Raw genomic sequence first — 24,055 nt, forward strand, 5'->3', positions numbered from 1 at the left:
ATAAAACAACAGGGTTTCAGTTTATAATCACACACACAGTCATTATATGTAGTAAAAACTTGTAGTCTACAAGAAACCATAGTTGAAAGTCCAAAACAGAGAACAAACATATTAAAATGATAAGGTATAGATATGATAAGTGTTTCCACATTAGTCCCATCCTGATATCGAGGAAGCAATTGCTCTCAGGTCTCATGCATCCAAAGTGCAATATCATAAATATTATGCACATTCAATGGCACTTGCTTTATTAACATAAATAAAACGTGAGGTATTCATGATCATGCACACTCCTCCTTCTGCAACTAATAAATAATCTAAGACTATTTGACTGATAAGGATAACATAAGCTAAGGACCTAGAAGTTCTCGGAAGTTCTATAAACGTCAGTCAATTTCATTTGCAAATTGCTCAATACAACGGTTTACCTTGTAAAACAATTTCATGATTTATATATCCTGCTTCTAATATCCTAATGGTCAGCAATAACCTTTACTGTCTCCCCAGTGTAATTTATTCAATGATAGTTACCTGCCAAAGTAGAAATGACTCAGATTTGGAACTAACTGGATTTCTAGTCTTGAATCTACGAGGTATTACCTTTGATTTAATTCTTCCCAATTTGGTCTTTGAATGCCAGGGTAGAAGGAATAGCCAGATTGGATAAGTGCACATGTGTTCCTTTAGTTCTCAGGTTCTCCATGCACAAAAGAAATGGTATCATAGATGATGGGGCAATCAATAGCACAGGTATTGAGATTATTTTGTTCAGACTCTTTACAGAATTCTTTACCAATGCTACTTAGGCATTGGTATCTATAATTAATCTTAAATTCTTGACTTTCCTCATGGTTTAAGATTCCTGATTCCAAATCTTTCTAAGAGATCTATACTTACTATACCTATTCTCAAACCTTACATTTAACTTACTCTGCATTTTTAAAAATGTCTTATCCATATAACAAAAGTTTTAGAAGTTTCTCCAGGATCATATCCTTATCACTAATGATTAATTTGGGCAAGGTGTTTGCCTGAACTGAGGGAGTGGAGGTATTTAGGAAGCACTCAAACTGTGAAAAACCCAAAAGTTTTTATTGTATGAGAATGGCACATATACAGGGAAACAGTAGACCTGCACAAAAATTGGGCTTTAGGCAATGGTTTATTTGGTTTTACAACAAAGAAAGGCAGAATATGGGGAGGGTCTGGAGGAATCTAGAATTCTGAGGACATCTGGGGAAGAAAGTTTCAGGAGCTGAGTGAAGAATAGGAGGAATGCAGAGATGTTTGTGCAAGCTCTATTTGGGGCTAGTATGAACCAGATTGGAAAAATTCTGTAGTTGCTGGTACAATAGATGTATTCTAGGTTCATCTAGTGAACACTACAAGGGATCATTGGTATGTCAAACTCAAGTAACACTTATTCTGCCTTTTAATTGGCTGATTTCAATTCCAGAATTATTTTGGCATCTCTTGGATAATAAGGAATCTCAAGCAAGTCAAGGTGATTAAGTAAACTCATCATTCATTCAATTTTCACACCAATCAATGTGGCTCCATGATCACTGAGTAGATGAGATAGACCACAGGTCTTTGACCCATAAATAACCTTTAGGATTTCATAAAAGCATCTTGGATTGTTATTAATAGTATAAAATTTAATTTAATTTACCTTCTTACTGAGCAGATGCAGAATAATGCATCTCTCAAAGCTTTACTTGCTCTTAACTTTTGATGGACTTAGACACTAAGTTCTTAGAGATGAATACATTATTCTACTGGCACACCTTGTAGAGTTGTCATTTTTCATTTAGCAGTTCTGAATTTCCTATTTTTTTTTGTCAGACCAATTGATGTTTGTGAGTGTTCTGGCCAAATGAATAAATACAGTGCTGTATACCAAGTCATTGAAAGCTGTCCATTCCTTTTTCTGCTCTTCTCTTGCCAACAACAGTTGGAACAAACTGTTCCTACTTGGAGAAGCACTCTAATCTGTTAACTTTAAGTCTTTGGAAGTCTTGCCTTGGAGCAACCACTTTTGTTGAATAAAAGCTAAGGCTTGGAAAGGATAAGTCTGTGATCCACCCAGCATTCTGCATCACACATTGTGTTCATCAATCTCATATCCTGTCTGTCTCTTCTTATGATGATGATATAGTCTATTAAATGCCAACTTGCTCTGTGACAGTGCATTCACAAAGTTTTATTGCACTTAGGTAAATGGAAGACAGTGCTGGTGATGAGGTCATGAGACACACAAGTCTTCAATAGTAAGGGACCACTTCTGTTACTGTTTCTGACTCAATTCAGCTCCATTTCCAAGGACTCTCTGCTATGTCTGTGCCTACTCTGGTATTAAAGTCACCCAGAATCATAGGGTTATCCTCTTTTGGTGCATTGATGATGAGAGTCTCTAGGTTTTCATAAATTTTTTTCTTTGACTCTCATCTGTAATGATTGCGTATTTAAAATCAGCCGGAGTCAGGAATTCAGATTAAGGGAAAAATCTTCAATCTTTATTCTCAGTAGAGGTGAAGAAGGATTGTGATAACAATATGGGCAGCTGCGACAGGAAGCCAGCTAGCAGAGGTGAAGGGGGATTGCAGGTGAAAAGGGGATCAGAGGTGAAGGATGGTCGCGATAGCAATGTGAGCAGCCGTGACAAGACGCCAGCCAGCAGTCTCTCTTTCCAGTTCCCTTTCCACTCCCCTGCCTCCACCCATCAAAATCGTCATTTCCCATACAACACATAAGGACTTGCACAAAGAATGGGCGGAGGACATTCTTTCTCCAAGCATATATATTAATAGAGTATGGTCCAATTACTATTTAGCCTCACGTGCTTGGGACCTCAGTGCATCAACTCAAGCCTCAACTCATTACATCTCCCGCTTTTTTTTGTTTTAGAACACAGGTGGTCATGCCATCCCTGACTCCTCAGGGAGGTCAGAGCCCCCAAGGGGAGGTGATCATACCTTCCCTGACTTCTCAGGAAAGGAGATGAAAGCACCAAAAAGGAGGGGGTCACGACCCCCCTGACTTCTCAGGAAGGGAGGTGAAAGCACTAACAAGGAGATAATCACACTCTCCCTGACATCTCAGGAAGGGAGACGAAAAGCACCAAAGAGAAGTGGGAGTTGCTAGCAGGTTTCTGGGCTGAAGGGTCTTATTATGCACAAACCCATCAGCATGGGAGATATTACACAAGCACACAGCAATAACGCAGAGGCTATTAGTGATGACTCTCTCCACATTCAATGCAGGCTTGATTGGTGTAACAAACATGAATTGTACACACAAGTAATGGTATAACAAAAAATATAAATCAACATGGTGTTGTATGTAAACAGCAGTCACACATATGCCTTCTTCAGCAGCCAAGAGATAGTCCAAAACCAATCTATTGTCCATTGCTTGACATATCAGGGAATCCAATGATCCCCCCAAGTTTTTGAAGTCCTGCAACAGTTTTTTTTATGTGTTAGGGAATCCAATGATTCCAGCAGATTTTGAAATCCTGTAGCAGTCTTATCATTTCTCAGAAAATGATAATGATTCCTGAGGGCTTTCAAGTCTTATGTCTCAAAGAATCCAATGATTCCTGAGGGTTTTCAAGTTCTACAACAATCTTATCATGTCTCAGAGAATCCAATGATTCCTGAGAGTTTTGAAGTCCAACAATTTTCTATGTCCATGAGTCAAATGCCATAACTGCCACGCTCTTTCAATGGTGAGCACAATCAGCAACAGAACCACCTGATGTTTCTTGGATCTTCTCCTTCATTTCAAGGGTCTGCTCCGTCTCTCTGCGATAGACAAGGCGAATATGGCTCGTTGGCACCCATCTGATTCCTTCTCCACCTGTGGAGATACAAGCAAACCCTCTCCCCCAAGCAGTTAGCTTATCTGGTCCCTTCCATTTACCACTTTCTGGGTCTCTTCACATCACCTGGCGATTATCTAAAGATAGTGGAGCTGCTCGCACTGGACACTGACCTTCTGGTGGGTTATAAAACCTGTCTGCTGGAGCCAGTGCATTTTTGTCAAAAATCAAGAAGTTAATAGTATAAAGGGTTAGATTTAGAAGTTCTTTAGGGTTACCTGTGGCTCCCCCTTTCTTTTGTTTTTTGGAGTAGCGTCTTAATGTCTGTTTCTCCTCTCTATTAGTGCCTGTCCTTGAGGATTAAAAGGTATGTCAGTGGTGTGTAAAATCTTATACTGTGCACAAAAGTGTGCAAAATTTTTGGAGTTATATGCAGATCCATTGTCTATTTTTATTGCTTGTGGCACACCCATAATGACAAATGCTTGTGTGAGGAATTCAGTGACCACTCAGGCTCTCTTTTGCTGCTGGTATTGCAAAAGTGAATCCTGAAAGGTGTCTACCACAACATGGATAAAAGACAGACAACCAAAAGATTTATAATGGGTCACATCCATTTGCCAGATTTCATTGGGTCTCAAACCACGAGGGTTCTTCCCTGGAGGTAGTATAGGAGCATGGAAGGAAGGCAAGCCATACAGCTTTTTACTATGCTCCTTGCTTCCTCTTTTGTTATTCCAAATTGTAAACATAAGGCTCGAGCAGCCTGATGGTATTTAGAATGAGACTCTTGGGCTTCTTGGAATAAAGGAGTATTGACCAACATAGTTAGAAGGCTATCTGCCTTTGAATTCCCATCAAAAATGGGACCTGAAAGTCCACTATGTGAGTGGACATGAAAGATATAAATCTTACTTGAATGCTTTCTCACTTGCTCTTGAAGTTTCTTATAGAGCTGATATATATTAGAGGATGCAAATTTTATTTGGGCTGTGGCAATTCTTTGTACCACACCTACTGAATAAGCTGAATCAGATGTTATATTTATGTCTCCTGGATAATAAGTAAGAGCTAGAATGATCGCATACAATCCATTCTGCTGAGTGGACTGAAAAGGAGTTCTGACTACTCTATAGTTAAGTCAGGAGAGTATACAGCACAAATATTATGCTTGTATGCATCTGTAAAGATAGTTGGTCCTTTAAGAGGAACTTTAGAAACTTTTCTTCGAGAATCCATTGCCAATTATGTAAAAGTCTGGTTATCTTTAATGGAGATCCATGTGTAAAATTTGGCGCTGTGGCCAATAAAATTTGCCACTCTGGGATGGTTTTACAGCATACATTAATTTGTGGATTAGTATAAAAGTTGTATATCTTGTCAGGTCTTGTCCCAGATAATTGGACTGCTCGCTTAATGGCCTTTAATAAAATTCTAGCCACAAGCACTGGATAAGGAGTAAGCTTTGTTCTGGTTGTACCGGGAGGTTCACCCACTCTATCACACTGTATCCTTGATGAAGTTCTGCTGTGGGTGCCTCTTGTGTGGCAAAAACTGATATTTCCAAGGGTTTTTGAGTGACTCTTTCAACCACATTGGATAAAACCAGTTCAACTTTTCTCAAAGCCTCTTGAGTTTCTTTTGTAAGCTGGCATGGTGAATTTAAAGCACTGTCTCCCCTTAAAATGTCATATAATGGTTGTAACTGATAGATAGTCAAGCCTAACACTGGTTGCATCCATTGGATATCTCCTATCGATTTCTGAAAATCATTTAAGATGTTTAGCTTCTCTGTTCTTAAGGACAGTTTTTGTACTGTAAGCATCTTAGGGTATACTTCATATCCTAAATATTGAAAAGGAGCATGTCTTTGAATTTTTTCTTCAGCTATGTACAATTTGTAATTCCTTAGTGTTTCTATGGTCTTTTGTAGACATGCTTCTAACATTTGTTCCTTAGGTGCACATCCCAATATATCATCCATATAATGTAATAGCATAACTTTTGGAAATGGTTTTCTTACTGGAGCAAGAGCAGTAGCAACATACATTTGACACATAGTGGGGCTGTTTTTCATTCCCTGTGGCAAAACTGTCCATTCATATCTTTTATATGGCTCAGCTAAGTTAACGCTGGGCACTGAAAAGGCAAATCTTTTCATATCCTCCTTATCCAGAGGGATAGAATAGAAACAATCCTTAATATCTATGACCTAAAGAGGCCATTCTCTAGGCAATTGAGTAGGAGATGGCAGTCCAGGCTGAAGAGTTCCCATAGTTTCCATCTGTTCATTCACTTTTCTTAAATCAGTGAGCATCCTCCATTTTCCAGATTTCTTTTTTACAACGAACACTGGGGAATTCCAAGGACTTAGAGAAGGTTGTAAGTGCCCTTGGTCAAGCTGCTCCTGTACTATATCTAATAAGGCCTGAATTTTATTGCTAGCTAAGGGCCACTGTCCTATCCACACTGGTGTATCAGTTTTCCATGGGACAGGAACAGGTGAAAATGTTGGCAGGCCTTTAACAGCAGCCCTGCTTAAAAAACGGAAGTACTCATTTTTAACCTTAATTGCTGTAAAACATCTCTTACCCACAGATTGATGGGGATTTTTTCAACTATAAAAGGAGTAAAAACTCCTGTTTTGTCTTCAAAAGTCCATCTCATAGGGGTAGCACTAACTTCAGCTGCTAAAAATCCTCCTATGCCAGACATGTAGGTGTCTGCTTTAATCTTTGGCCAGTTACTTGGCCAGTTGGCACCTCTAATGACTGTACGATCTGCACCTGTGTCTACCAATACTTCTAATGGTAGGCCATTTATATAGATCATGAGCATAGGTCGGTCAGCTGTTACAGCTGCTGTCCAGTATATTCCTGGATTTTGTGGTCAGGAGTCAGAATCTGGGTGACTATCACCAGGTTGCTTATTAGGATTCTGTATGAGTAAACCTAATGCTACTACTTTTCCAGGGTGATAAGTCACACATTGTCTACCTGTATTAATGACTGGGATATTATCTACACATTCCCCAATTTCCCACATCAGTGTGTAGATGGACACTGTTTTGCACATACAAAAAGGAGGTGAAATGATCAAGCCTACTGTGCCTGGAGGCAAGGGATCCATAGGCTGGAGAAGAACAGATTTCACCTCTCTAGGGGGTATCTCGGTTGTCCCAGTTGCATATAGCTCTATTCTCCCCAACTGTAATTCCTTTCTCCAATCAGGTTGCTTCCTGGCTGGTTGATTGTGTAATCCCCTTCTCCCATCATATGGCTTTCTGGCTGATTGGTCATGTCTGGGTACTGGACTTGTAAGCACTCTCTGGGTGTACCATTGGCTGCCATCATGGCCCAAGTGTTTTTTGCCTTGGGCCTCTCATCCTGTTTCCCTGAATCTGTCTACATTCTGAGGCCCAATGGAAGCCTCTGTTGCATTTTGTACATGGGGTATTGGGTCTTGTTCTTCCACCCTCTTTTTTCATTTTGTCTCTATACCAATATTGAGCTTTCATATGCCCTACTTTTCCACACCGAAAGCACTGATGAGTCCTTCTGAAAGTCCCTTGCCAAAAGGGACCCTGTCTCCCCATGTTTGGATTTTGGAAAGTCTTGCATTATAGCCTGGCTATAAAAGGCATTTGTGTCCACTGTGGCACAGTGTCTTATGAGCTCCTCTAAAGGAGCATCCTTGTGTAATCCTAGTATAATTCTTCTGCAAACCTCATTAGCATTTTCCTTAGCAAGTTGCCTTATCAAAATGTCTGTTACTGCATTTTCCCCATTAGTTCTTGTGATAGCTGTCTGCAAATGTCCCACAAAATCAGCAAAGGGTTCATTTGGCCCTTGTGTTATTTTTGTGAAGCCCTCACCTTTGTCATCTTTATTGGGGAGAGAAGCCCATGCTTTGATAGCATAAGCAGCAATTTGCTCATATGCTGCTATGGAATAATTAATCTGTACTGCGCCGTCTGCATAGGAACCTACACCTGTTAGTAGGTCACAGGTGATTGGAGGATTAACTCCACTTTGACTATTTTGTTGGGCTTGTATCCTACAGAGTTCACTATGTTCAGAAAGCCACACGTAGTTTTGTCCAGGTTCTAGGCATACCCTTGCTATACATTTCCAGTCATTAGGGGTCAAGATTTCAAAAGCCAAATTCTGTAATAACATCTTTTTTTTTTTTTTTTTTTTTTTTTTTTTTGCATTTCAATAGTTTTATTGAAAGGTCACTTTCTTAGTACCAGAACATAATGGTACTTTGTTAGGTTACTTCAGCTAACTTTAGTTTGCATTGATGAATTAGAAAGGAAATTCTTCAATGAATCAGGTGTTTAGGAGTAACTGAAGAGTGCATCTGCAAAATGCTTTACAAAATGAAGCATAAGACATGAGACATACTGTGTGTTTCTTTGGTTTCTCTTTAAAGGTTCCCCCCCCCCCCCCCCCCCCCGGTTTTGATTTTTCCACAACATGATGTCAAAGGGAAATTGGAACTAGTTACAGCTATTGTGGAAGTTAAGCTTTATATTGCACTGATTATATGCTTTCCCAACCCTATATATATATATGTGTGTGTGTGTGTGTGTGTGTGTGTGTGTGTGTGTGTGTGTGTGTTAATTTAGATTCATTAACCTACAACTAGCCTTAAATGCGCCAACTACCACATAATTTGTCTATTAAATTGCTACTTATTTGAATCTGGATAGACAACTCACTTTAATCTAAGTTGAATTGTTACAGCAGCATTATAACAATAGCATACACCATATGTATTGCTTTTAAAAACAAAGCTCTATACTAACAATTCAGCTTTATATCAACAATAATTCTTATTTAAAAGTTCTGGAGTGTTAGTGTTAGCATACATTGCTTTAGAAGGGCTCAGCTGAGGTTTCAGATTGGTAGACTATGAGAATTGCTTTTATACTAAAATTTTTTTCCTTAGGGGCTAGATATTTAGATAAAAATCATTCTGTACAAAACTTTGTATATCATATCACTTGTTCCCTAGGATAATGTTGAAGATCACTTAAAATTTAATATATCAGTCTACAACTGTAATAGAATTTTATAAATCAAATTTAAATAATATGCCAAACAAAAATAAACCTTTAGACTTATTAGATTATCTAGTTGTATAAGGCTTTAACAAGGTTGTTTATACTGCCTCAAAAACTAGTAACCCTAACTATACTAAAGTGCATCATATTTTTCTGAAGTTGATCTGTTTTGATGTGAACTTGTATCACAATTCAAATAACCTCAATCATACCTTGCCGTCAATACTACCTATAATCAATATAATGATCCAGATACTATTAGATTGGATCAATATTAACTTTCAATTCACAATATAGTCTCCCATCCTTACTCTACATTTAAGTTTTCACATTTGAGTTTTAGTTTTTATAAACATGCTTCAAAGAAGATCATAATTTAGTCCTGAACACATTTCCAACTGCAGAACACATAATCAATTTCCAACTATAGCCTGTTTTCTCTTCAAGTCTGAAAACATCAATGTGAACCTAGTTGCTATGTTTCAGGCTTCACAGCTTAAATCCATTCTAATACTGGAGTCCACAATTCTGATGTGAAGTGAGCCTTCAAAATTTCTTCACCATGAGAATCCTATTAAGACCCCATTTCAGAGATTGTTGGAAGATAAGCGATTTTTTAATAACTGTTTCAACTGATGTGCAGTATGCCCAGACACAATCCACTTCAACTTCTGAACATTTGGTTTAGAACACTTGTTTGATGAGTATTTAGTTAGGCACTTTGCTACAAGTTCCTGCCAGAAGGTCAGATCTCTGCCATTTATCTTGGAATGTTTCTGAAGACATTTTATTCCTTCTGTCAATTCTATAAATTTCTGTGCTTGAATCTCCAGTGCAATTATAGACAAGGCCAATACAGATGGCTTTGCTTTAGAAAACATAATCCTACAATGGCATGCTTTAAGCTGAGTTTCCAGTCTTTCAAAACTCAGATTCTTTCTCCTTTCAAATGATAAGTTTTCATGAATGAGTGAATAATAAAGTTGTAGAAACTGAAAGGCAGTAGTAGCTTTGACTTTCCAACACACCTTCTCTAATACAATCTTTTCCATTCTCATTAGGTCAGAAACTGTGAATTTATATTGGCTTGTTCGGATCAAATCAGTGGCTAATGGGACATTTCTCTCTTCCTCTGTTGATTTCACAGCCAGATAGAAGCAACTTAATCCCACATACCCAAGATGTTTGGGCTGTACCTTCATTTTGGATAGAAATCTGTCCAGTAAATTCACAGCTAGAGAAAAGGTCTCTGTGTCAAAACCAAAGAACTGTGTTAGGCTAAGAAAGTCTTTCACTTCAAAGTCTCTCAGTCTTGCAGTCATCCGAAGGCCATTATCATGAGCAGATTCAATTAGTCTCAAGCCACAGACCTTTGGCTGACATCTGGACTCCTGTTCCAACAGAACATTCAGCTGGTGCAGCAGTTTCTGAGCTTCAGTTGTTACTAGTGCTTCTATCATCTTGAGCTCCTCGCGGCAGCTCTTCTTCTGTAGCAGGCCTCCCCCCCGGGGCCTGTCCTCTCCTCACCCTGAAAAATTAGTTCAAAAGTCCCAGAAGACGTGGAAACTATATGAGGGAGAGGAGAGGGGCCCTGGGGGGAGATGCTGGAGGGGGCTTCTGGGGCAGCGGCTCCAGCGAGCTGAGAATGATGCCAATCCCAGACTGCGGAGCACTGAGGCCCTGTAATAACATCTTAACATAAGCTGATGTAGCCCCATAAAAAGTGCAAGCTCTTTTCAGGTCTTTGAAGATTTCTATATCAAAAGGAGCATATTTTTTACTTTCTTGACCTGAAAAATTAAACTGTTGAATTACAGGAAAAATGTGGTGTTGAAATTCCGATATATCTCTCCCTTCCACTTTGGCCTTAATTAGTCCCTTTTGCAATCTAGTCATAGGAGTGGCTGGATACTGGGGAAGAGGTGCTGGTGCTGTCACTCCCCCTTTCCTCCCTCCACCCCCCCACTACCTCTTCTCCCTTCATCCCAGAGGGTGGAGTTGATGGAGGAGAGTCAATTACCTGCTCCTTAGGTGGGGGTGAAGCTGCCTCAGATTCACCACGCCCTTGAGCCTCACTTAAGTCTCCATGCCCTGTGGGGATATGGTCATTAATCTGTTCTTTGTCTTCCTTCTTTCTCTCAGGCTTCCCCATTTGGCTATTCCTAGAGCTTTTTCCCTTTCTTCTATAACTTATGACTTCTTAAGGCCAACTGAATTATATTGTATAAATAGAATGCCTCCATGGAAATTGAATAAGGACTGTTTTCATTGTAATATGTGGAGAACTGTTGCCCAATTAATGTCCAATCATCTGGAGAGATTTGCTTTTCCTCTAAGAATCAAGGGGAGGTGCGATTTAATGTACCCAGAAGTCTAGCTGTCTGTTCCCAAGTTATAAGTAGCCCTTGATCTTCTATCAGCTTAAGCAGGCTTTCTATAGCACCACTCCTGGATGGGGGTGGGAGGGTTGAGGTGGGGGATGGAGAATCTTTAGCTAGCACCTATCCCATTTCAGCCAAAAAGGTTACTAGTTTAGTCTTTAAGAAAATAAATTCCCTGTTTGTCTATTATACTCATCTAAGTTCCTGGTCACTGAAGACTTCTTCAGTGAAAGTAGGGTCCTTGGGCCCCATGTTGGGCACCAAATGTGATGACCGCATATTTAAAATCAGCCGGAGTCAGGAATTCAGATTAAGGGAAAAATCTTCAATCTTTATTCTCAGTAGAGGTGAAGAAGGATTGGGATAGCAATATGGGCAGCTGCGACAGGAAGCCAGCCAGCAGAGGTGAAGGGGGATTGCAGGTGAAAAGGGGATCGGAGGTGAAGGGTGGTTGCGATAGCAATGTAAGCAGCCATGACAAGATGCCAGTCAGCAGTCTCTCTTTCCGCTTCCCTTTCCACTCCCCTGTCTCCACCCACCAAAATCGTCATTTCCTATACAATATATTAGGACTTGCACAAAGAGTGGGTGGGGGCTATTCTTTCTCCAAGCATATATATTAATAGAGTATGGTCCAATTACTATTTAGCCTCATGTGCTTGGGACCTCAGTGCATCAACTCAAGCCTCAGCCCATTATACTCATCAGGGTTCATCATGGTGGGAGCATATGCACTGATGATGCTAACTTGACACTTTCCTGCAAGTGACAGTTGTCTCTTATTCATGCCTTCTGGGAAGTATATAAGCCTGTTGACTAGATTAGTTTTTTAAAAATGATTTAATCATATTTTATTGAATAATTTTGTGTTTTTCAAGGAACCCAAATAAAACCTATCAATTGATATTAGTCCAGCAGTTTAATACTATAATTCTTTTTATTTTATTATTTTCTGGTTATATATGTACATTAATTTTTAAAATTTTATTTTTTATTATAGCTTATATATAAAACATACGCATGGTTAATTTTTGATCATTGACCCTTGCAAAATCTTCTGTTCCAACTCTTTCCCTCCTTCCCCTCACCCCCTTCCCTAGATGGCAGGTAGTCCAATAAATGTTAAATATGTTAAAGTATATGTTAAATACAATATATACATATGCATATGTATATATTGTATATATACATACATAATGTATATATGCATTAAGTACAATATACACATATTTATACAGTTATCTTGTAGCATAAGAAACCTCGAATTTTGAAAGAAGATAAAAATAACCTGAGAAGAAAAAAACAAAAATGCAAGCAAACAATAACAGAAAGAGTGGAACTGTTATGTTGTGGGCCATACTTATTTCCAGGGTTTTTTCTCTGGGTGTAGCTGGTTCAGTTCATTACTGCTCCCTTGGAACTGATTTGGATCATCTCATTGTTGAATCGAGCCATGTCCATCAGAATTAATCCTCATATAATATTGTTGTTGAAGTATATAATGATCTCCTAGTTCTGCTCATTTCACTCAACATCAGTTCATGTATGTCTCTCCAATCCTCTCTGTATTCATCCTGTTGGTCATTTCTTATAGAACAATAATATTCCATAACTTTCATATACCACAATTTATTCAGCCATTCTCCAACTGATGGGCATCCACTCAATGTCCAGTTTCTTGCCACTACAAAGAGGGCTGCCACAAACATTTCTGCATATACAGGTCCCTTTCCTTCTTTAAGATCTTTTTGAGATATAAGCCCAGTAGTAACACTGCTGGATCAAAGGGTATGCACAGGTTGATAACTTTTTGAGCATAGTTCCAAATTGTTCGCCAGAATGGTTGGATGTATTCACAATTCCACCAACAATGCATCAGTGTCCTAGTTTTCCTACATCCCCTCCAACATTTGTCATTATCTTTTCCTGTCATCTTATACAATCTGAGAGGTGTGTAGCAGTATCTCAGAGTTGTCTTAATTTGCATTTCTCTGATCAACATACATTAATTTTTTAAATACACATTTATGAATTGTGTTGGGAGAGAAAAATCAGAACAAAAGGAAAAAACCGTGAGAGGAAAAAAATAGAAGAAAAAGAGTGAAAAAATGAACATAGCATGTGTTGATTTATATTCAATCTCCATAGTTTTCTCTCTGGATGCAGATGGTGCTTTCTATTCAAAGTTTATTGGGATTGCCTTGGATCACTGAAGCACTGAGAAGAACCAAATCTTTCATAGTTGATCGTGCACAATCTTTCTGTTACTGTGTACAATGTATTCCTGTTTGTTTCACACATCAGTTCATGTAAATCTTTCCAGATCTTTCTGAAATAGGCTTGTTCATAATTTTCTATAGAACAATAATATTCTATTATTTTTATATGCTGTAACTTATTCAGCCATTCTCCAGTTGATGAGCATCTACTTATTTTCCAATCCTTTGCCACCACAAAAAAAAGCTGCTACAAACATTTTTGCATGTGTAGACTAGATTAATTGTTTTTTTTTTTTTTTGGTTGAAGTTTTTTTATTTTCAAAACAACTGCATGGATAATTTTTCAACACTGACCCTTACATAGCCTTGTGTTTCAGATTTTCCCCTTCTTCCCCCCCCCCCCCCTTCCCCCAGGTAGCAGACTAGATTAGTTTTGATTGTGAAACTTATGTTAGCTTCTTGGCACTCCCCATCACTACAGCCACACTAGAAAAATGTGTATCCAGCTTTGACTTTGGTAAGTTTTATTTTGCAGCTTTGTTTTACTCAGGGCTACTATTTGGATTGATATCTATTGAGTTCTCTTGCCACAAGAGCTGTTGATCTTTCAGGTCTACTGAATTTTGTGTTGTTCATAAACATGTGCACATTCCATGTACCAATGGTGAATGAAATCATCTTTGTAAAAGTTTTTGTACAGTATGTGTGTGTGTGTGTCTGTGTTTTGACCACAGAATAAGATCCTTGCCTGCCACAATAAGCTTGCCAGGATTAGGTGAAGCCAACAATTGTTTTCTACCTCATGCCAGAAGGTGAACACTGTAATCCTTCAAAAATGCATGACCCAATTCATAAATTATCAAAAGATATGATCTGTAAATTCATTCATGTCCTTTGACTTAATAATACCATTACAAGGCATGAATACCAAAAGAGATTTTTAAAAAAGGAAAAAGACTAATGTGTACAAAATAGCATAGCTCTCTTCTCAGAGCAAAAAAAAATTGGAAATTGATGGGATGCTCACCAATTGGGAAATGACTCAATAAAATGAGGTAATGTTTGTGATAGAATATAATTGTCCTATGGGAAATGATAAACAGGATGCTCTCAGAAAAAAAAAAAATTGGAAAGTCTTCCATGAACTCAGGCAAAGTGAAATGTACTACATACAAAGCAATAGCAATGTTCTGGGATGACCAGATGTAAATGACTTTGCTATTCTCAGCAGTCCAATGTTTCACAATTACTCTGAAGGACTTATGATGAAAAATGCTATCCATATCCAGAGAAGGCACTGATTGTGTCTGAATACAGATTGAAGAATTCTCTCTCTTTTTAAACTTCATTTTATCTTGAGGGTTTTTATTTTCTTTAGGTTTCTTTCTGACTTCTATGGAAATGTTTTGAATAATTATAGTTTCTTAATTGTGGGTGGGGATAAGGGAGAGAACCTAGAATTCAAAATTAAAAAAAAAGATATAAAAAAAATTGTTCTAAATCTAACTGGGGAAAAATATAAAATTTTTTAAAAGGCTGCTCAGACACCCACAAGGCTTTCATATCCCACTGTTCTTTCAGTCAATCAAGAAGATAGCCCTATGGCCTGGACTACTTATGTGCAAAGTTGTGACAACAGCTCTCAATATATCCCCACGTGCTGTATATTACTGTGTATACCTACTGTATACACACACCTGTAGTGTATCCTCATTTGCTCATTACCACATGACTTTAAAGTAGATAAAAATAGTAAAATGGGGGGGGCAACTAGATGGTGCAGTGGACAGAGTATCAGCCTTGAAGTCAGTAGGACTAGAATTCAAATTGATTCTCAGACATTTAACACTTACTAGCTGTGTGAACCTGCAAGTCACTTGCACCCCAATTATCTCACAAAACAAAATGGTAAAATGCTATGGGTGATGTCTCTTGAATTGCACATAAATTACATTTAAGTGGGGAAAAGTTACACAAAGTGGGGAAAAGCCTCACTTTCTCTTCCAGGGTGGCAAAGACAAAGTCCAGTGGCAAGACAAAAGTCAAGATGACTGGCAATGGTCAGGTATACAGAGGATGACCTTGTCAACTTCAATGTCTAACAAGTTCTGAAGAGCCCTTAGAACCTGCTTCTGCACCTTCATTGCTGTTGGTACAAATTGTTCATATCTGTCTATTTCCCCTTCACTTGGTTGGGGTAGATATTCTCCTTAAGTCACCAATTGTTCAAGGTTCTTCAGTTTCCATCAATCTGGTTTAGTCACCTGCTGAGAAGGTTTACAGAAGTATGATCGATGAGGTCCTGAATGGTGTTTTGGACCAAGCGAAACTAAAGAATTGATCCCTGACGCAAGCAGACAGAAGGCTCTGATATAGATCACTTTAGCTCCATGGTCCCAAGGGGAGGTGGTCCAGTCTGAAATCCAAGCTATGTCAAACTCCTGAGACCCACCCTCTGTAGAAATCCTAGTCATGTCCCTGAGGTAAAATTTTCCCTATAAAATCTACTTATGGGACGTCTCATGGCTGCTACCCTCCTTTGAGTCAGTCTGCCCTAACACTCTGCCTCATGGTATCTTTCTCCTGACCTCTCTCCTGCATGTTGCGTGGTATCTTCCCTAACTCCACTATGCTTCCCAACCCCACTTCTCCACCTTACAAAGCTAACTCTTTTAGGGTGCTGAATCCCTTTCAGGATGTAGTCTGCCAGATAAGAACATCACCAACTTCATGGGGTGCTCCCTTTCTATTGGTTAATTGTGAGTTCCCCTGAGGAACTTGTCCATTGTATCTCTTCCTTCTGTCTGTAACCTATTCCCCTAAAGAAATCTACCTTTTGCCAAAGAGAATGGCCATTGAATTCTTCATGTGTAATTCTTCTCATGAACCCCAACTTTGGATGCCTTCCATCATTTGGTGCCAAATCCCCATCACAGATCACATCATGGTCACTCTACATACTACAGTTTCTCAAAACTGTAGGTGAGAGTTTGATGGCAGGAGGACACCAAAGGTGGATGAGCAGCTCTGAAAAGGACTTCGTGGCCCTCATGTCAAAGGTACAAGTTTTCCCTGATCGCCTGTACATCTCCAATAATCTAATAAATGTTTATTAGGCACTTACTATGTGCCAGAGTCTGTGCTAAGTGTTGTGCTATTCTATTTAAATAATAAATGAAAATAATTTTTAAAAAGATAAGCCCTCCCTTCAAGAAGTTTATAACATAGTATGGGAGAGAACATAAGACAAGAAAGGAGGTGGGGAATGGATACCAAGATTATCTTGTTCCCTGGAGTAGGAAAAATGAATCAGGGCAGCTGATACAAAATGGAGTGAATCCCTCAAACCAGTTCATGTACTCTACTAGTGAGGGTATTAGGAGTAGTGTATGGTTCAGAAATGGTGAGGGGTCACCATTTAATTAAAAAAAAGCAGGAGAGATCTCTAGAAGCAAAGCAAAGTTTATTATACATTCTCCGAGAAGGGAGTCCCACCAATCGAGCAGACAATCAGAAGGGAGGAAGCACCTTCTGGGGCAGGGTTAACACTTTTAATCCCTAACATCAATATCCCCTCCCACCACTGACCCTCATCCTTATTGGCTGAAGATCTTACATTCTAAACCCAGGAACTACCCAAGAAATTGAACTTGACCAATAAGTACATAGTTGCCCATACTTGACTAAAAGAGGGAGAAAATGATGTCATGGGAATATAGCCTGAAGGGGACTTAGGTATGCCCTTGACTCATTGCTCAAAGTCCTTCAGGCCTCGGCAAACTCTGAAGTAGATGAAGCCTTACTCTATTTTCACAACTGTCTTGAAAGATCTCACTTTATCTCATTCAGTTTTCCCTCTTATTTGTACACTGAGATCTCTTCAAATTTTTGTAACATAACTTCACATTCTCTATAGAATTCCTCATTCCCTTCTGGCTCCTGTTGGTCCTCTTGGACCACCGGCTCCCATCCTTGTCCTTTTAACACCATTAATCTAACAGACTCTTTCTCTTTCAACCTAATCATTCTAGATAATGAGTTTGGGACTATTCTGGTTATCAATCGGATCAAACAAGGTATGCAGATAGAGAGTAATATAATACCACTAAGAGCTATAGGGCCAAACCAAAGGAGCTGCTTCTACTAGCTTTTCCAAACCAGGAAGCCTAATTATCCTATTCAATATATATATATATATATGTTCTATATCCCCAACTTCCATCTTGAGCCCAGGTGGCTGGCCCATACTCTTTATTCTTTCTGGAGGCCAGGTGTCACCCCAACCATTTGCATCTCCAGTCTGAGTAATGGAGGTATCGAACCCCGTTTCCCTCTTCCCAAATCATCATACGACTGAATCCCTAACTATTGGTTTGCCTGTTCAGGAAGAAAGAAACATTTTGGCCTTATTAGTACAATATAGCAAATCCCTGTCCAATTAAGAGATAGGTGAGTATAGGCAGTTAAGCCACAGATCCAATAATGACCCTTTAGAGCAGGTTGTTCCCTTGAAAAATATGTCTGAATTATTCCTTGTAAAAGGGTAATATTGCTGGTCTCTTGTCCCTAGGGGACTTCCCCTTACAAAGGTGACATGCTAACATTTCCATAAACCCCGATCCTTCCTCCAACTACAATTGGCAACTGGCCATTGACCTATTAGGTTAGAGGTATTCCAAAATGTGGGAAACAGAGTCCCATGTTTCCCAGGTGTCTCTGGGGTGACATTGTACCAACCCCATTGATAACTGTACCCAATGTATATGTTTCCTCTTAATTCTCTTTTATACAACTTAATACATCTCACTCTATTTCATTATACTCAGCCATAGTAACTTATCAGTAGCAATATCCTTGCTCTTCTCCTGTCTCTGGGAGAACATCCAAGATACAACTTTTCCAATCCTCCCCACATTTCAATTGAGGATTCCTCCCTACGTCCCACCAATATTTAGACATTTTCATACAATCAATTGTCTTTGGCTTTAGGTTTGTTCTCGAATAAGTCCATTCACATACACTATTTCCCAGCTTCAAACTTTACCCTGTCTGATTTAAGCAGTATTTCCCTTTCCTATCTTCTGTCAATGGCCACTGATATTTCTCTTCTAAGTTCCAGAAATTAGCCCCATTATGAATTTGGGATCAGTTACCAAGGATCCAGGCTGGGCTTAAGGGGACAAGTACCCATGGCCATTAGCTCAGTCGTTGGGATCCACCACAGTTTGATAAGTAAAAGTTCTCCCTATATTCTGCATGAGCAGGAGGAGCTGGTTCTCATCTCTGGAAGATAAAGGTCTGGTTTCTATGGCTATCATGAGGAAATAGGCAAACCCAAAGCTCAGGGAAAGCCCCATGAGAGTTTCCCAAAGTAATTAATCTAAGAAAAGTCATACAGTTACAATACACTGGATTCAGAATTTGTGTCCCATTCAGTGGAGGTCCCCTCCTCAAATGTAAGTTGAGGTCTCCCCATCTTCAACTGTCCACTCGGATAAAGGTGGCGCCACAGGTCCTTTTGGTCTAGTGTGGTGTGTCCAGCCTCATCCGGGGGTGTGAATAGCAGTGTCTGAGAGGTCAGTATTATCTGGTAGGGTCCGTCCCAGCACAGAGTCAGCTTCTCATCCTTCCAGGAATGGATCAACCCCCGTCTCCACCTGAATTCTATGAACAGGGAAACCTAGAGGAGTCCGAGCTATTAACCTTTTGTTGAAGTTCTTGTAAATGTCTTAGCAATGATTTAACACCTTTTAAGAAATAAATTCTCTGTCTCTAAGATAGGGTCTCAGTTTCCCATATGATAAGCCTGGAGAGGATGACCGTACAATAATTCATAAGGTGAAAGCCCAATATCTCTACGTGGCTTGGTTCTGATTCTGACCACAGCGAGAGGAAGACATTTAGTCCAAGGTAGTTGGGTCTCTAGAGCTAATTTAGTCTGTCGCTGTTTTATTTCCTGATTCATCCTTTCCACTTTCCCAGAAGAGGGAGGATGCCAAGGGGTGTGGAAATCCCGAGTGATTTCTAAGGCCCCAATCAGATTCTGCAATACTTGGGCAGAAAAATGTGTTCCCTGATCCGAGTCTGTCCTCTCCGCTCTCCATATCTGGGAACAATTTGTTCTAATAAGACCTTATTTACTGTTGACACAGTTGCTTGGCCTGAGCATGCCCCCATCCATGAGGTCAGATGCTCCACTATGACCAGCAAGTATCTGAGGTGACCCACTGGTGGCAGCTCAGTGAAGTCCACCCGGATGCTTTGGAATGGTCCGATTCCCGGAGCTTGTCCCCCTTTTGGGATCTGGCGTTGAGCAGCCTTGTTAGTCCTTCAACAAATGAGACAGCCGTCCACCAGTTGTCGGGCCATAGTATATAGGCCAGGGGTAACATCCCTTGTCAGTACAGCATCATGCAGGTTTTGGACATCCCAGAGACTGCCCTGGGGCAGCTGCTGAAGGACCTGCCTCATGCTTGCTTTGGTCAGTACCTCTCTGCCATCAGGTAAGAGCCATCGTCCTTCCGAGTTCCCAACTGCTCCGAGAGTCGAGGCCCTCTCTTTTCCTTCAGGGTAAAACTGGGAGAGGGCACACTAGGGGGAAGTATAGGTATCAAGGCCATTATAGGAGCAATCTCCTGGTCTCCAGCTCCCTCAGCCTCCTCATCTGCTCATCTATTATCCCCTTGCCTCAAAAGAGTTTCCCATCCCATGTCCCTTTACATGTATTACTGCTACATTCCGAAGAGCCAGCATATTTTCTATATCTCTCTGACTAGTGTATGATGGGCCAGTTCTTCACTCTTACTATTTACAAACCCTCTTTCCTCCCAAATCCTTCCAAATACATGCACCACACCCTAGGCATATTTCAAATCAGTATGTATTCTCATCTTGTCCCTCAATGACTTCAATGCTTGATTTAAGGCATACAGTTCACAAGTTTGAGCCAACTAACGGGCAAGGAGACTGCCCTTGGTAACACTGGAAGTTTTATCTCCATCCACAATAGCAAACCTATTTTTCCTTTTCCCATCTGCCATCCTAGAAGAACCATCTATAAACCAATTCACTCCCTCAGGTTTTGGGGATTCTTGTAAATCCTCTCTTACTTTTGTTTGAAAATCAATTAACTCTAAACAACAATGTTCCTCTCTGGGGGATGGTTCTGTACCGGGGACAAAAAGGAGGCAGGATTAAGATTAGCAACATTCTGAAATCTGTGAGCTATTTCCCAGACCTCTGATTTAATATAGTTCTTACTTGGTGTGGGACACTTACTATAACACTGCCTCCAAAGGTGGGCTTCCTACTCTCTTCTACTAACAGAGTGGTAGCAGCTACTGCTTGTACACAGATCAGCCATCCTTTGGCCACCAGACCAGTGGGTCAGGAGCCTTTGCTCCAGCAATGCAACATGGACAGCTGATTCTATAAGCCTCCTTCCCTTCACCTGGAGTGAATTCCCCTTCATTTCATTTTCTCTGCGTATTTAATGGAGAATCATTTGGGTGTCAAAAGTTCTCTTCTCATATAGCCCCCCCATGACCGGGCAAAACATGAAAAATGCATCTGAAGACAATATAGATCTTTAATAAGTAAGTCAGGGGCCTAGGATTGGAGTTGCAGAGATAGCTCTGCTTCCATCAATACACAGTGTAAAAGGCTCTAGGCCGATTAGTTTAACTTTTAGGGTACTAAAAAACCCTTAGCCTAATCAGGGCATGATGAGATTCCCAGCTTTCTCTCAAAGAACAAAAGGCAAGGTGGGAGTGGCCCCAAGTATTTGGGCAAGTAAGCCTTTAGATAAAGAAACTCTAGCCCCAGGAAGTAAAAGGGTAAAAAAGATATTAATAGCAGCAACCAAAGTCTGGGCTGCAAATTAAATCTACATACTTGTATATATCACTGACCACTTGCTCTGATTACAGACATTTGCTGTAAGAGGAAAAATCAGGGACATGATTTATTTAAGGCAGTTTTACTTCAGGTAACTGTCCTAAGTTTTAACCATTCCACCTTATGACCTATACAGTCATACCTGAATTTAAAACTCCCAGTAAATATTAGCTGCAGCCCCAAAAGATTTGTATCTCCTACAGAAATTATCCTTAATCAAGGCTTCAGATGAATCTAGTTCAATAATCACAGTAAAGGATTCATCCTACAAAGTTCACAGTTTGTACAGCTTATCTTTCTTATCTAAGTAGATAGTTCTAAGTTTAACATTACACAGATCATTTTGCCTTTAAAATACTCAATACAAAGAAAAATTCTAAGTTGCATGTTGTTCATTCTGTTTCCATGTAAAAGAAACTTTCAGATTTAACATTAATACTCTCTTCATTCAAAAAAAAAAAGAGTTAAATTTTTGGAAATAACCCTATCAAATTATCAGATCTGATTAAAATCCTGCTTTAGGTTTTTTCTTTTTTTTTCTTTTTTTTAATCATCTTCCTTAAACAAGAAGACTATCATGCACATAAATAAACATTAAATAAATTTGCTTTAGACAGATGGAATCTTAGTAGAAATAAATCGCTTTCAAATAACTTACAGTTCCAACAAACTTCTTAGAGCAGCTATAGACTTGAAAAATAAAAATAAAACATTCAGTTATTAACACCATATAAATGTAGGCTCTTCCTTTAAACAGTAGAAGCAATTAATATCCTAACCAGCAAAGAGCTGCAGTTGTGAAAAAGCCACCATACTTAATGGGGGGAGGGGGATTAGATCACCTAACAAGGTCCCTCTCCACGTGGCCACCCTTCCCCCATTCCACCATGCTTCCCAACCCTAACTTATCACAATTAACTTTTTTAGGGTGCCATTTCCCCAGGATCCAATTTGTCAGCTCAAGACAGGCCTCAACCTCATGGGATATATCTCCTTTTCCCATGGCAAATGGCAGATTCACTAGGTAATTGTGCCTTTTTCTTCCCCATTTCTGGAAAGCTATTTTCCTCTCTTCTTCCTCTCACACCATCTCTTCCTGTCCCATCTCTCTTTCTCCTCCCAAAGCTTACTTGTTCAAATCTTCTTTGACATATTAAACACTCCCAAACCAATACTAGATGCTCTGTTTAAACTATTAATAGCTTTTGCAAAGCAATCTTTCTTGTCCCTTGTTTTTAAGTCAAAAAAAAAAAACTTTAAACTTCAAGGTTCACAAATAACTGAACCAAATTTCATAAAATTATAATTGCCCAACAGAGATGACAAATTTTTAAGGCATAACTCAATTACAAATTACCCAATATCTTTAGAAAACAACATACCATCTAAGTAGGGAGATACAACCCCAACCTCCCCTAAAGTAAACTGTCAGCATTTTGTTTTAATAACCTGCATTTTAACTTAAAATCCCAAATACAGCTTTAAATTCCCATTAATATAAAACCACTTTTGCCATCATATTTAAAATAATGAATTTCACCAAATAGCAGTTTCTTTTTCCTGGTCCCACATGGCCCTGCTGCAGGTCAGGACATGTGGGAGGGAAAGGAAAGAAGCCACCATCTTCACTTTCTGGATCCCACATACTCCCCTGATGTATAGGGTTATTGTGATCCCAATTGGGATCTACTAAAGGGTATGTCTGGTCAGCTGAAACTACTCTGGAGGGTTTCTCCTGTCCCACTCCTTCCTAGCAGCACCTCTAATTAGTCCCCTCTCCTCTTGTGAGAAGAGAGAATTCAAAATAGATCTAAGTTCTCCTCCCGGCCTGAGGACCCCTGGAGGGGCTGATGGAATTAAATCCTTTCCTTCTCTTTCAGGTACAAATTCAGTCTTTGGCACACCCAGTGTTCAATAGTGCCTTCCCCAATATCTTTGTCACCCCAAACAAAACAACAATATCTTATCATCTTTTTCTTTTCTTTTCCTTTTTTTCTCTTGCTTTTTCCTTACATATTTTGGCAGTTTGTTCCAATTACTTAATTTATCTCCCAAGGGACTCTCATTTTTCTCATTTTTGGTTGGGACTGGGCCACACCCATTGAATTTGGATAGACTAAATTCTAAAACGCCCAAACACACCAATTTACCCCAGTCACCCAAGAAGGCCTGGCCTAGCCATCCTGTCCAGAGACCCCTCCAGAGTCTGTAACTTGACTCAAGGGCCTCACAGGAGGCCAGAGACCCCCAAGAGTCTATAAGACTCAAGGGCCTCACAGAGGGCTTACCTCTGGGTTGATGCACAGCACATTACTTGACTGGTTTGTCCTCCACTGAACTGGTCGGGATTTTACTGCAGAGTTTTTCCCTTTGCTTTGCTCTGAGTTTCTCCACCTCGGGCCCACTTTACCTTGGGGAGTAAGGAGAAGTCCTGTAAACTGGTGGGCTGCCTAAATCAGGGCTGGGCGCCATCCCCCTAATATCCCAAGAGTTTGCCTACTCACCTAGTAGTGTGATCCAGATGAGCCCCCAAAACTGTGATTCAGAAATGATTAGGGGTCACCATTTAATAAAAAAGCTGGAAAGATCTCTGGAAGCAAAGCAGTTTATTATACATTCTCTGGAGAAGGGCGTCCCACCCATTGAGCAGACAATGGAAGGGAGGAAG

General features: G+C 39.7%; 1 protein-coding gene across 1 annotated transcript; it reads right to left on the reverse strand.

Moving 5' to 3' along the window:
- Positions 1–9,478: 9,478 nt before the first annotated feature.
- On the reverse strand, positions 9,479–10,546 carry LOC127547904 (cyclin-G1-like). Its single transcript, XM_051975015.1, has one exon. It carries the CDS (start codon positions 10,349–10,351, stop codon positions 9,479–9,481), a length of 873 nt encoding a protein of 290 aa, XP_051830975.1. The 5' UTR covers positions 10,352–10,546.
- Positions 10,547–24,055: the final 13,509 nt, after the last annotated feature.

This window comes from Antechinus flavipes, chromosome 2 (assembly GCF_016432865.1).
Source record: "Antechinus flavipes isolate AdamAnt ecotype Samford, QLD, Australia chromosome 2, AdamAnt_v2, whole genome shotgun sequence".
Classification (NCBI taxonomy): Eukaryota; Metazoa; Chordata; class Mammalia; order Dasyuromorphia; family Dasyuridae; genus Antechinus; species Antechinus flavipes.

Excerpts from the sequence above, each read along its gene's own strand:
- LOC127547904 (XM_051975015.1), bottom strand. The coding sequence starts at position 10,351 with ATGATAGAAGCACTAGTAACAACTGAAGCTCAGAAACTGCTGCACCAG.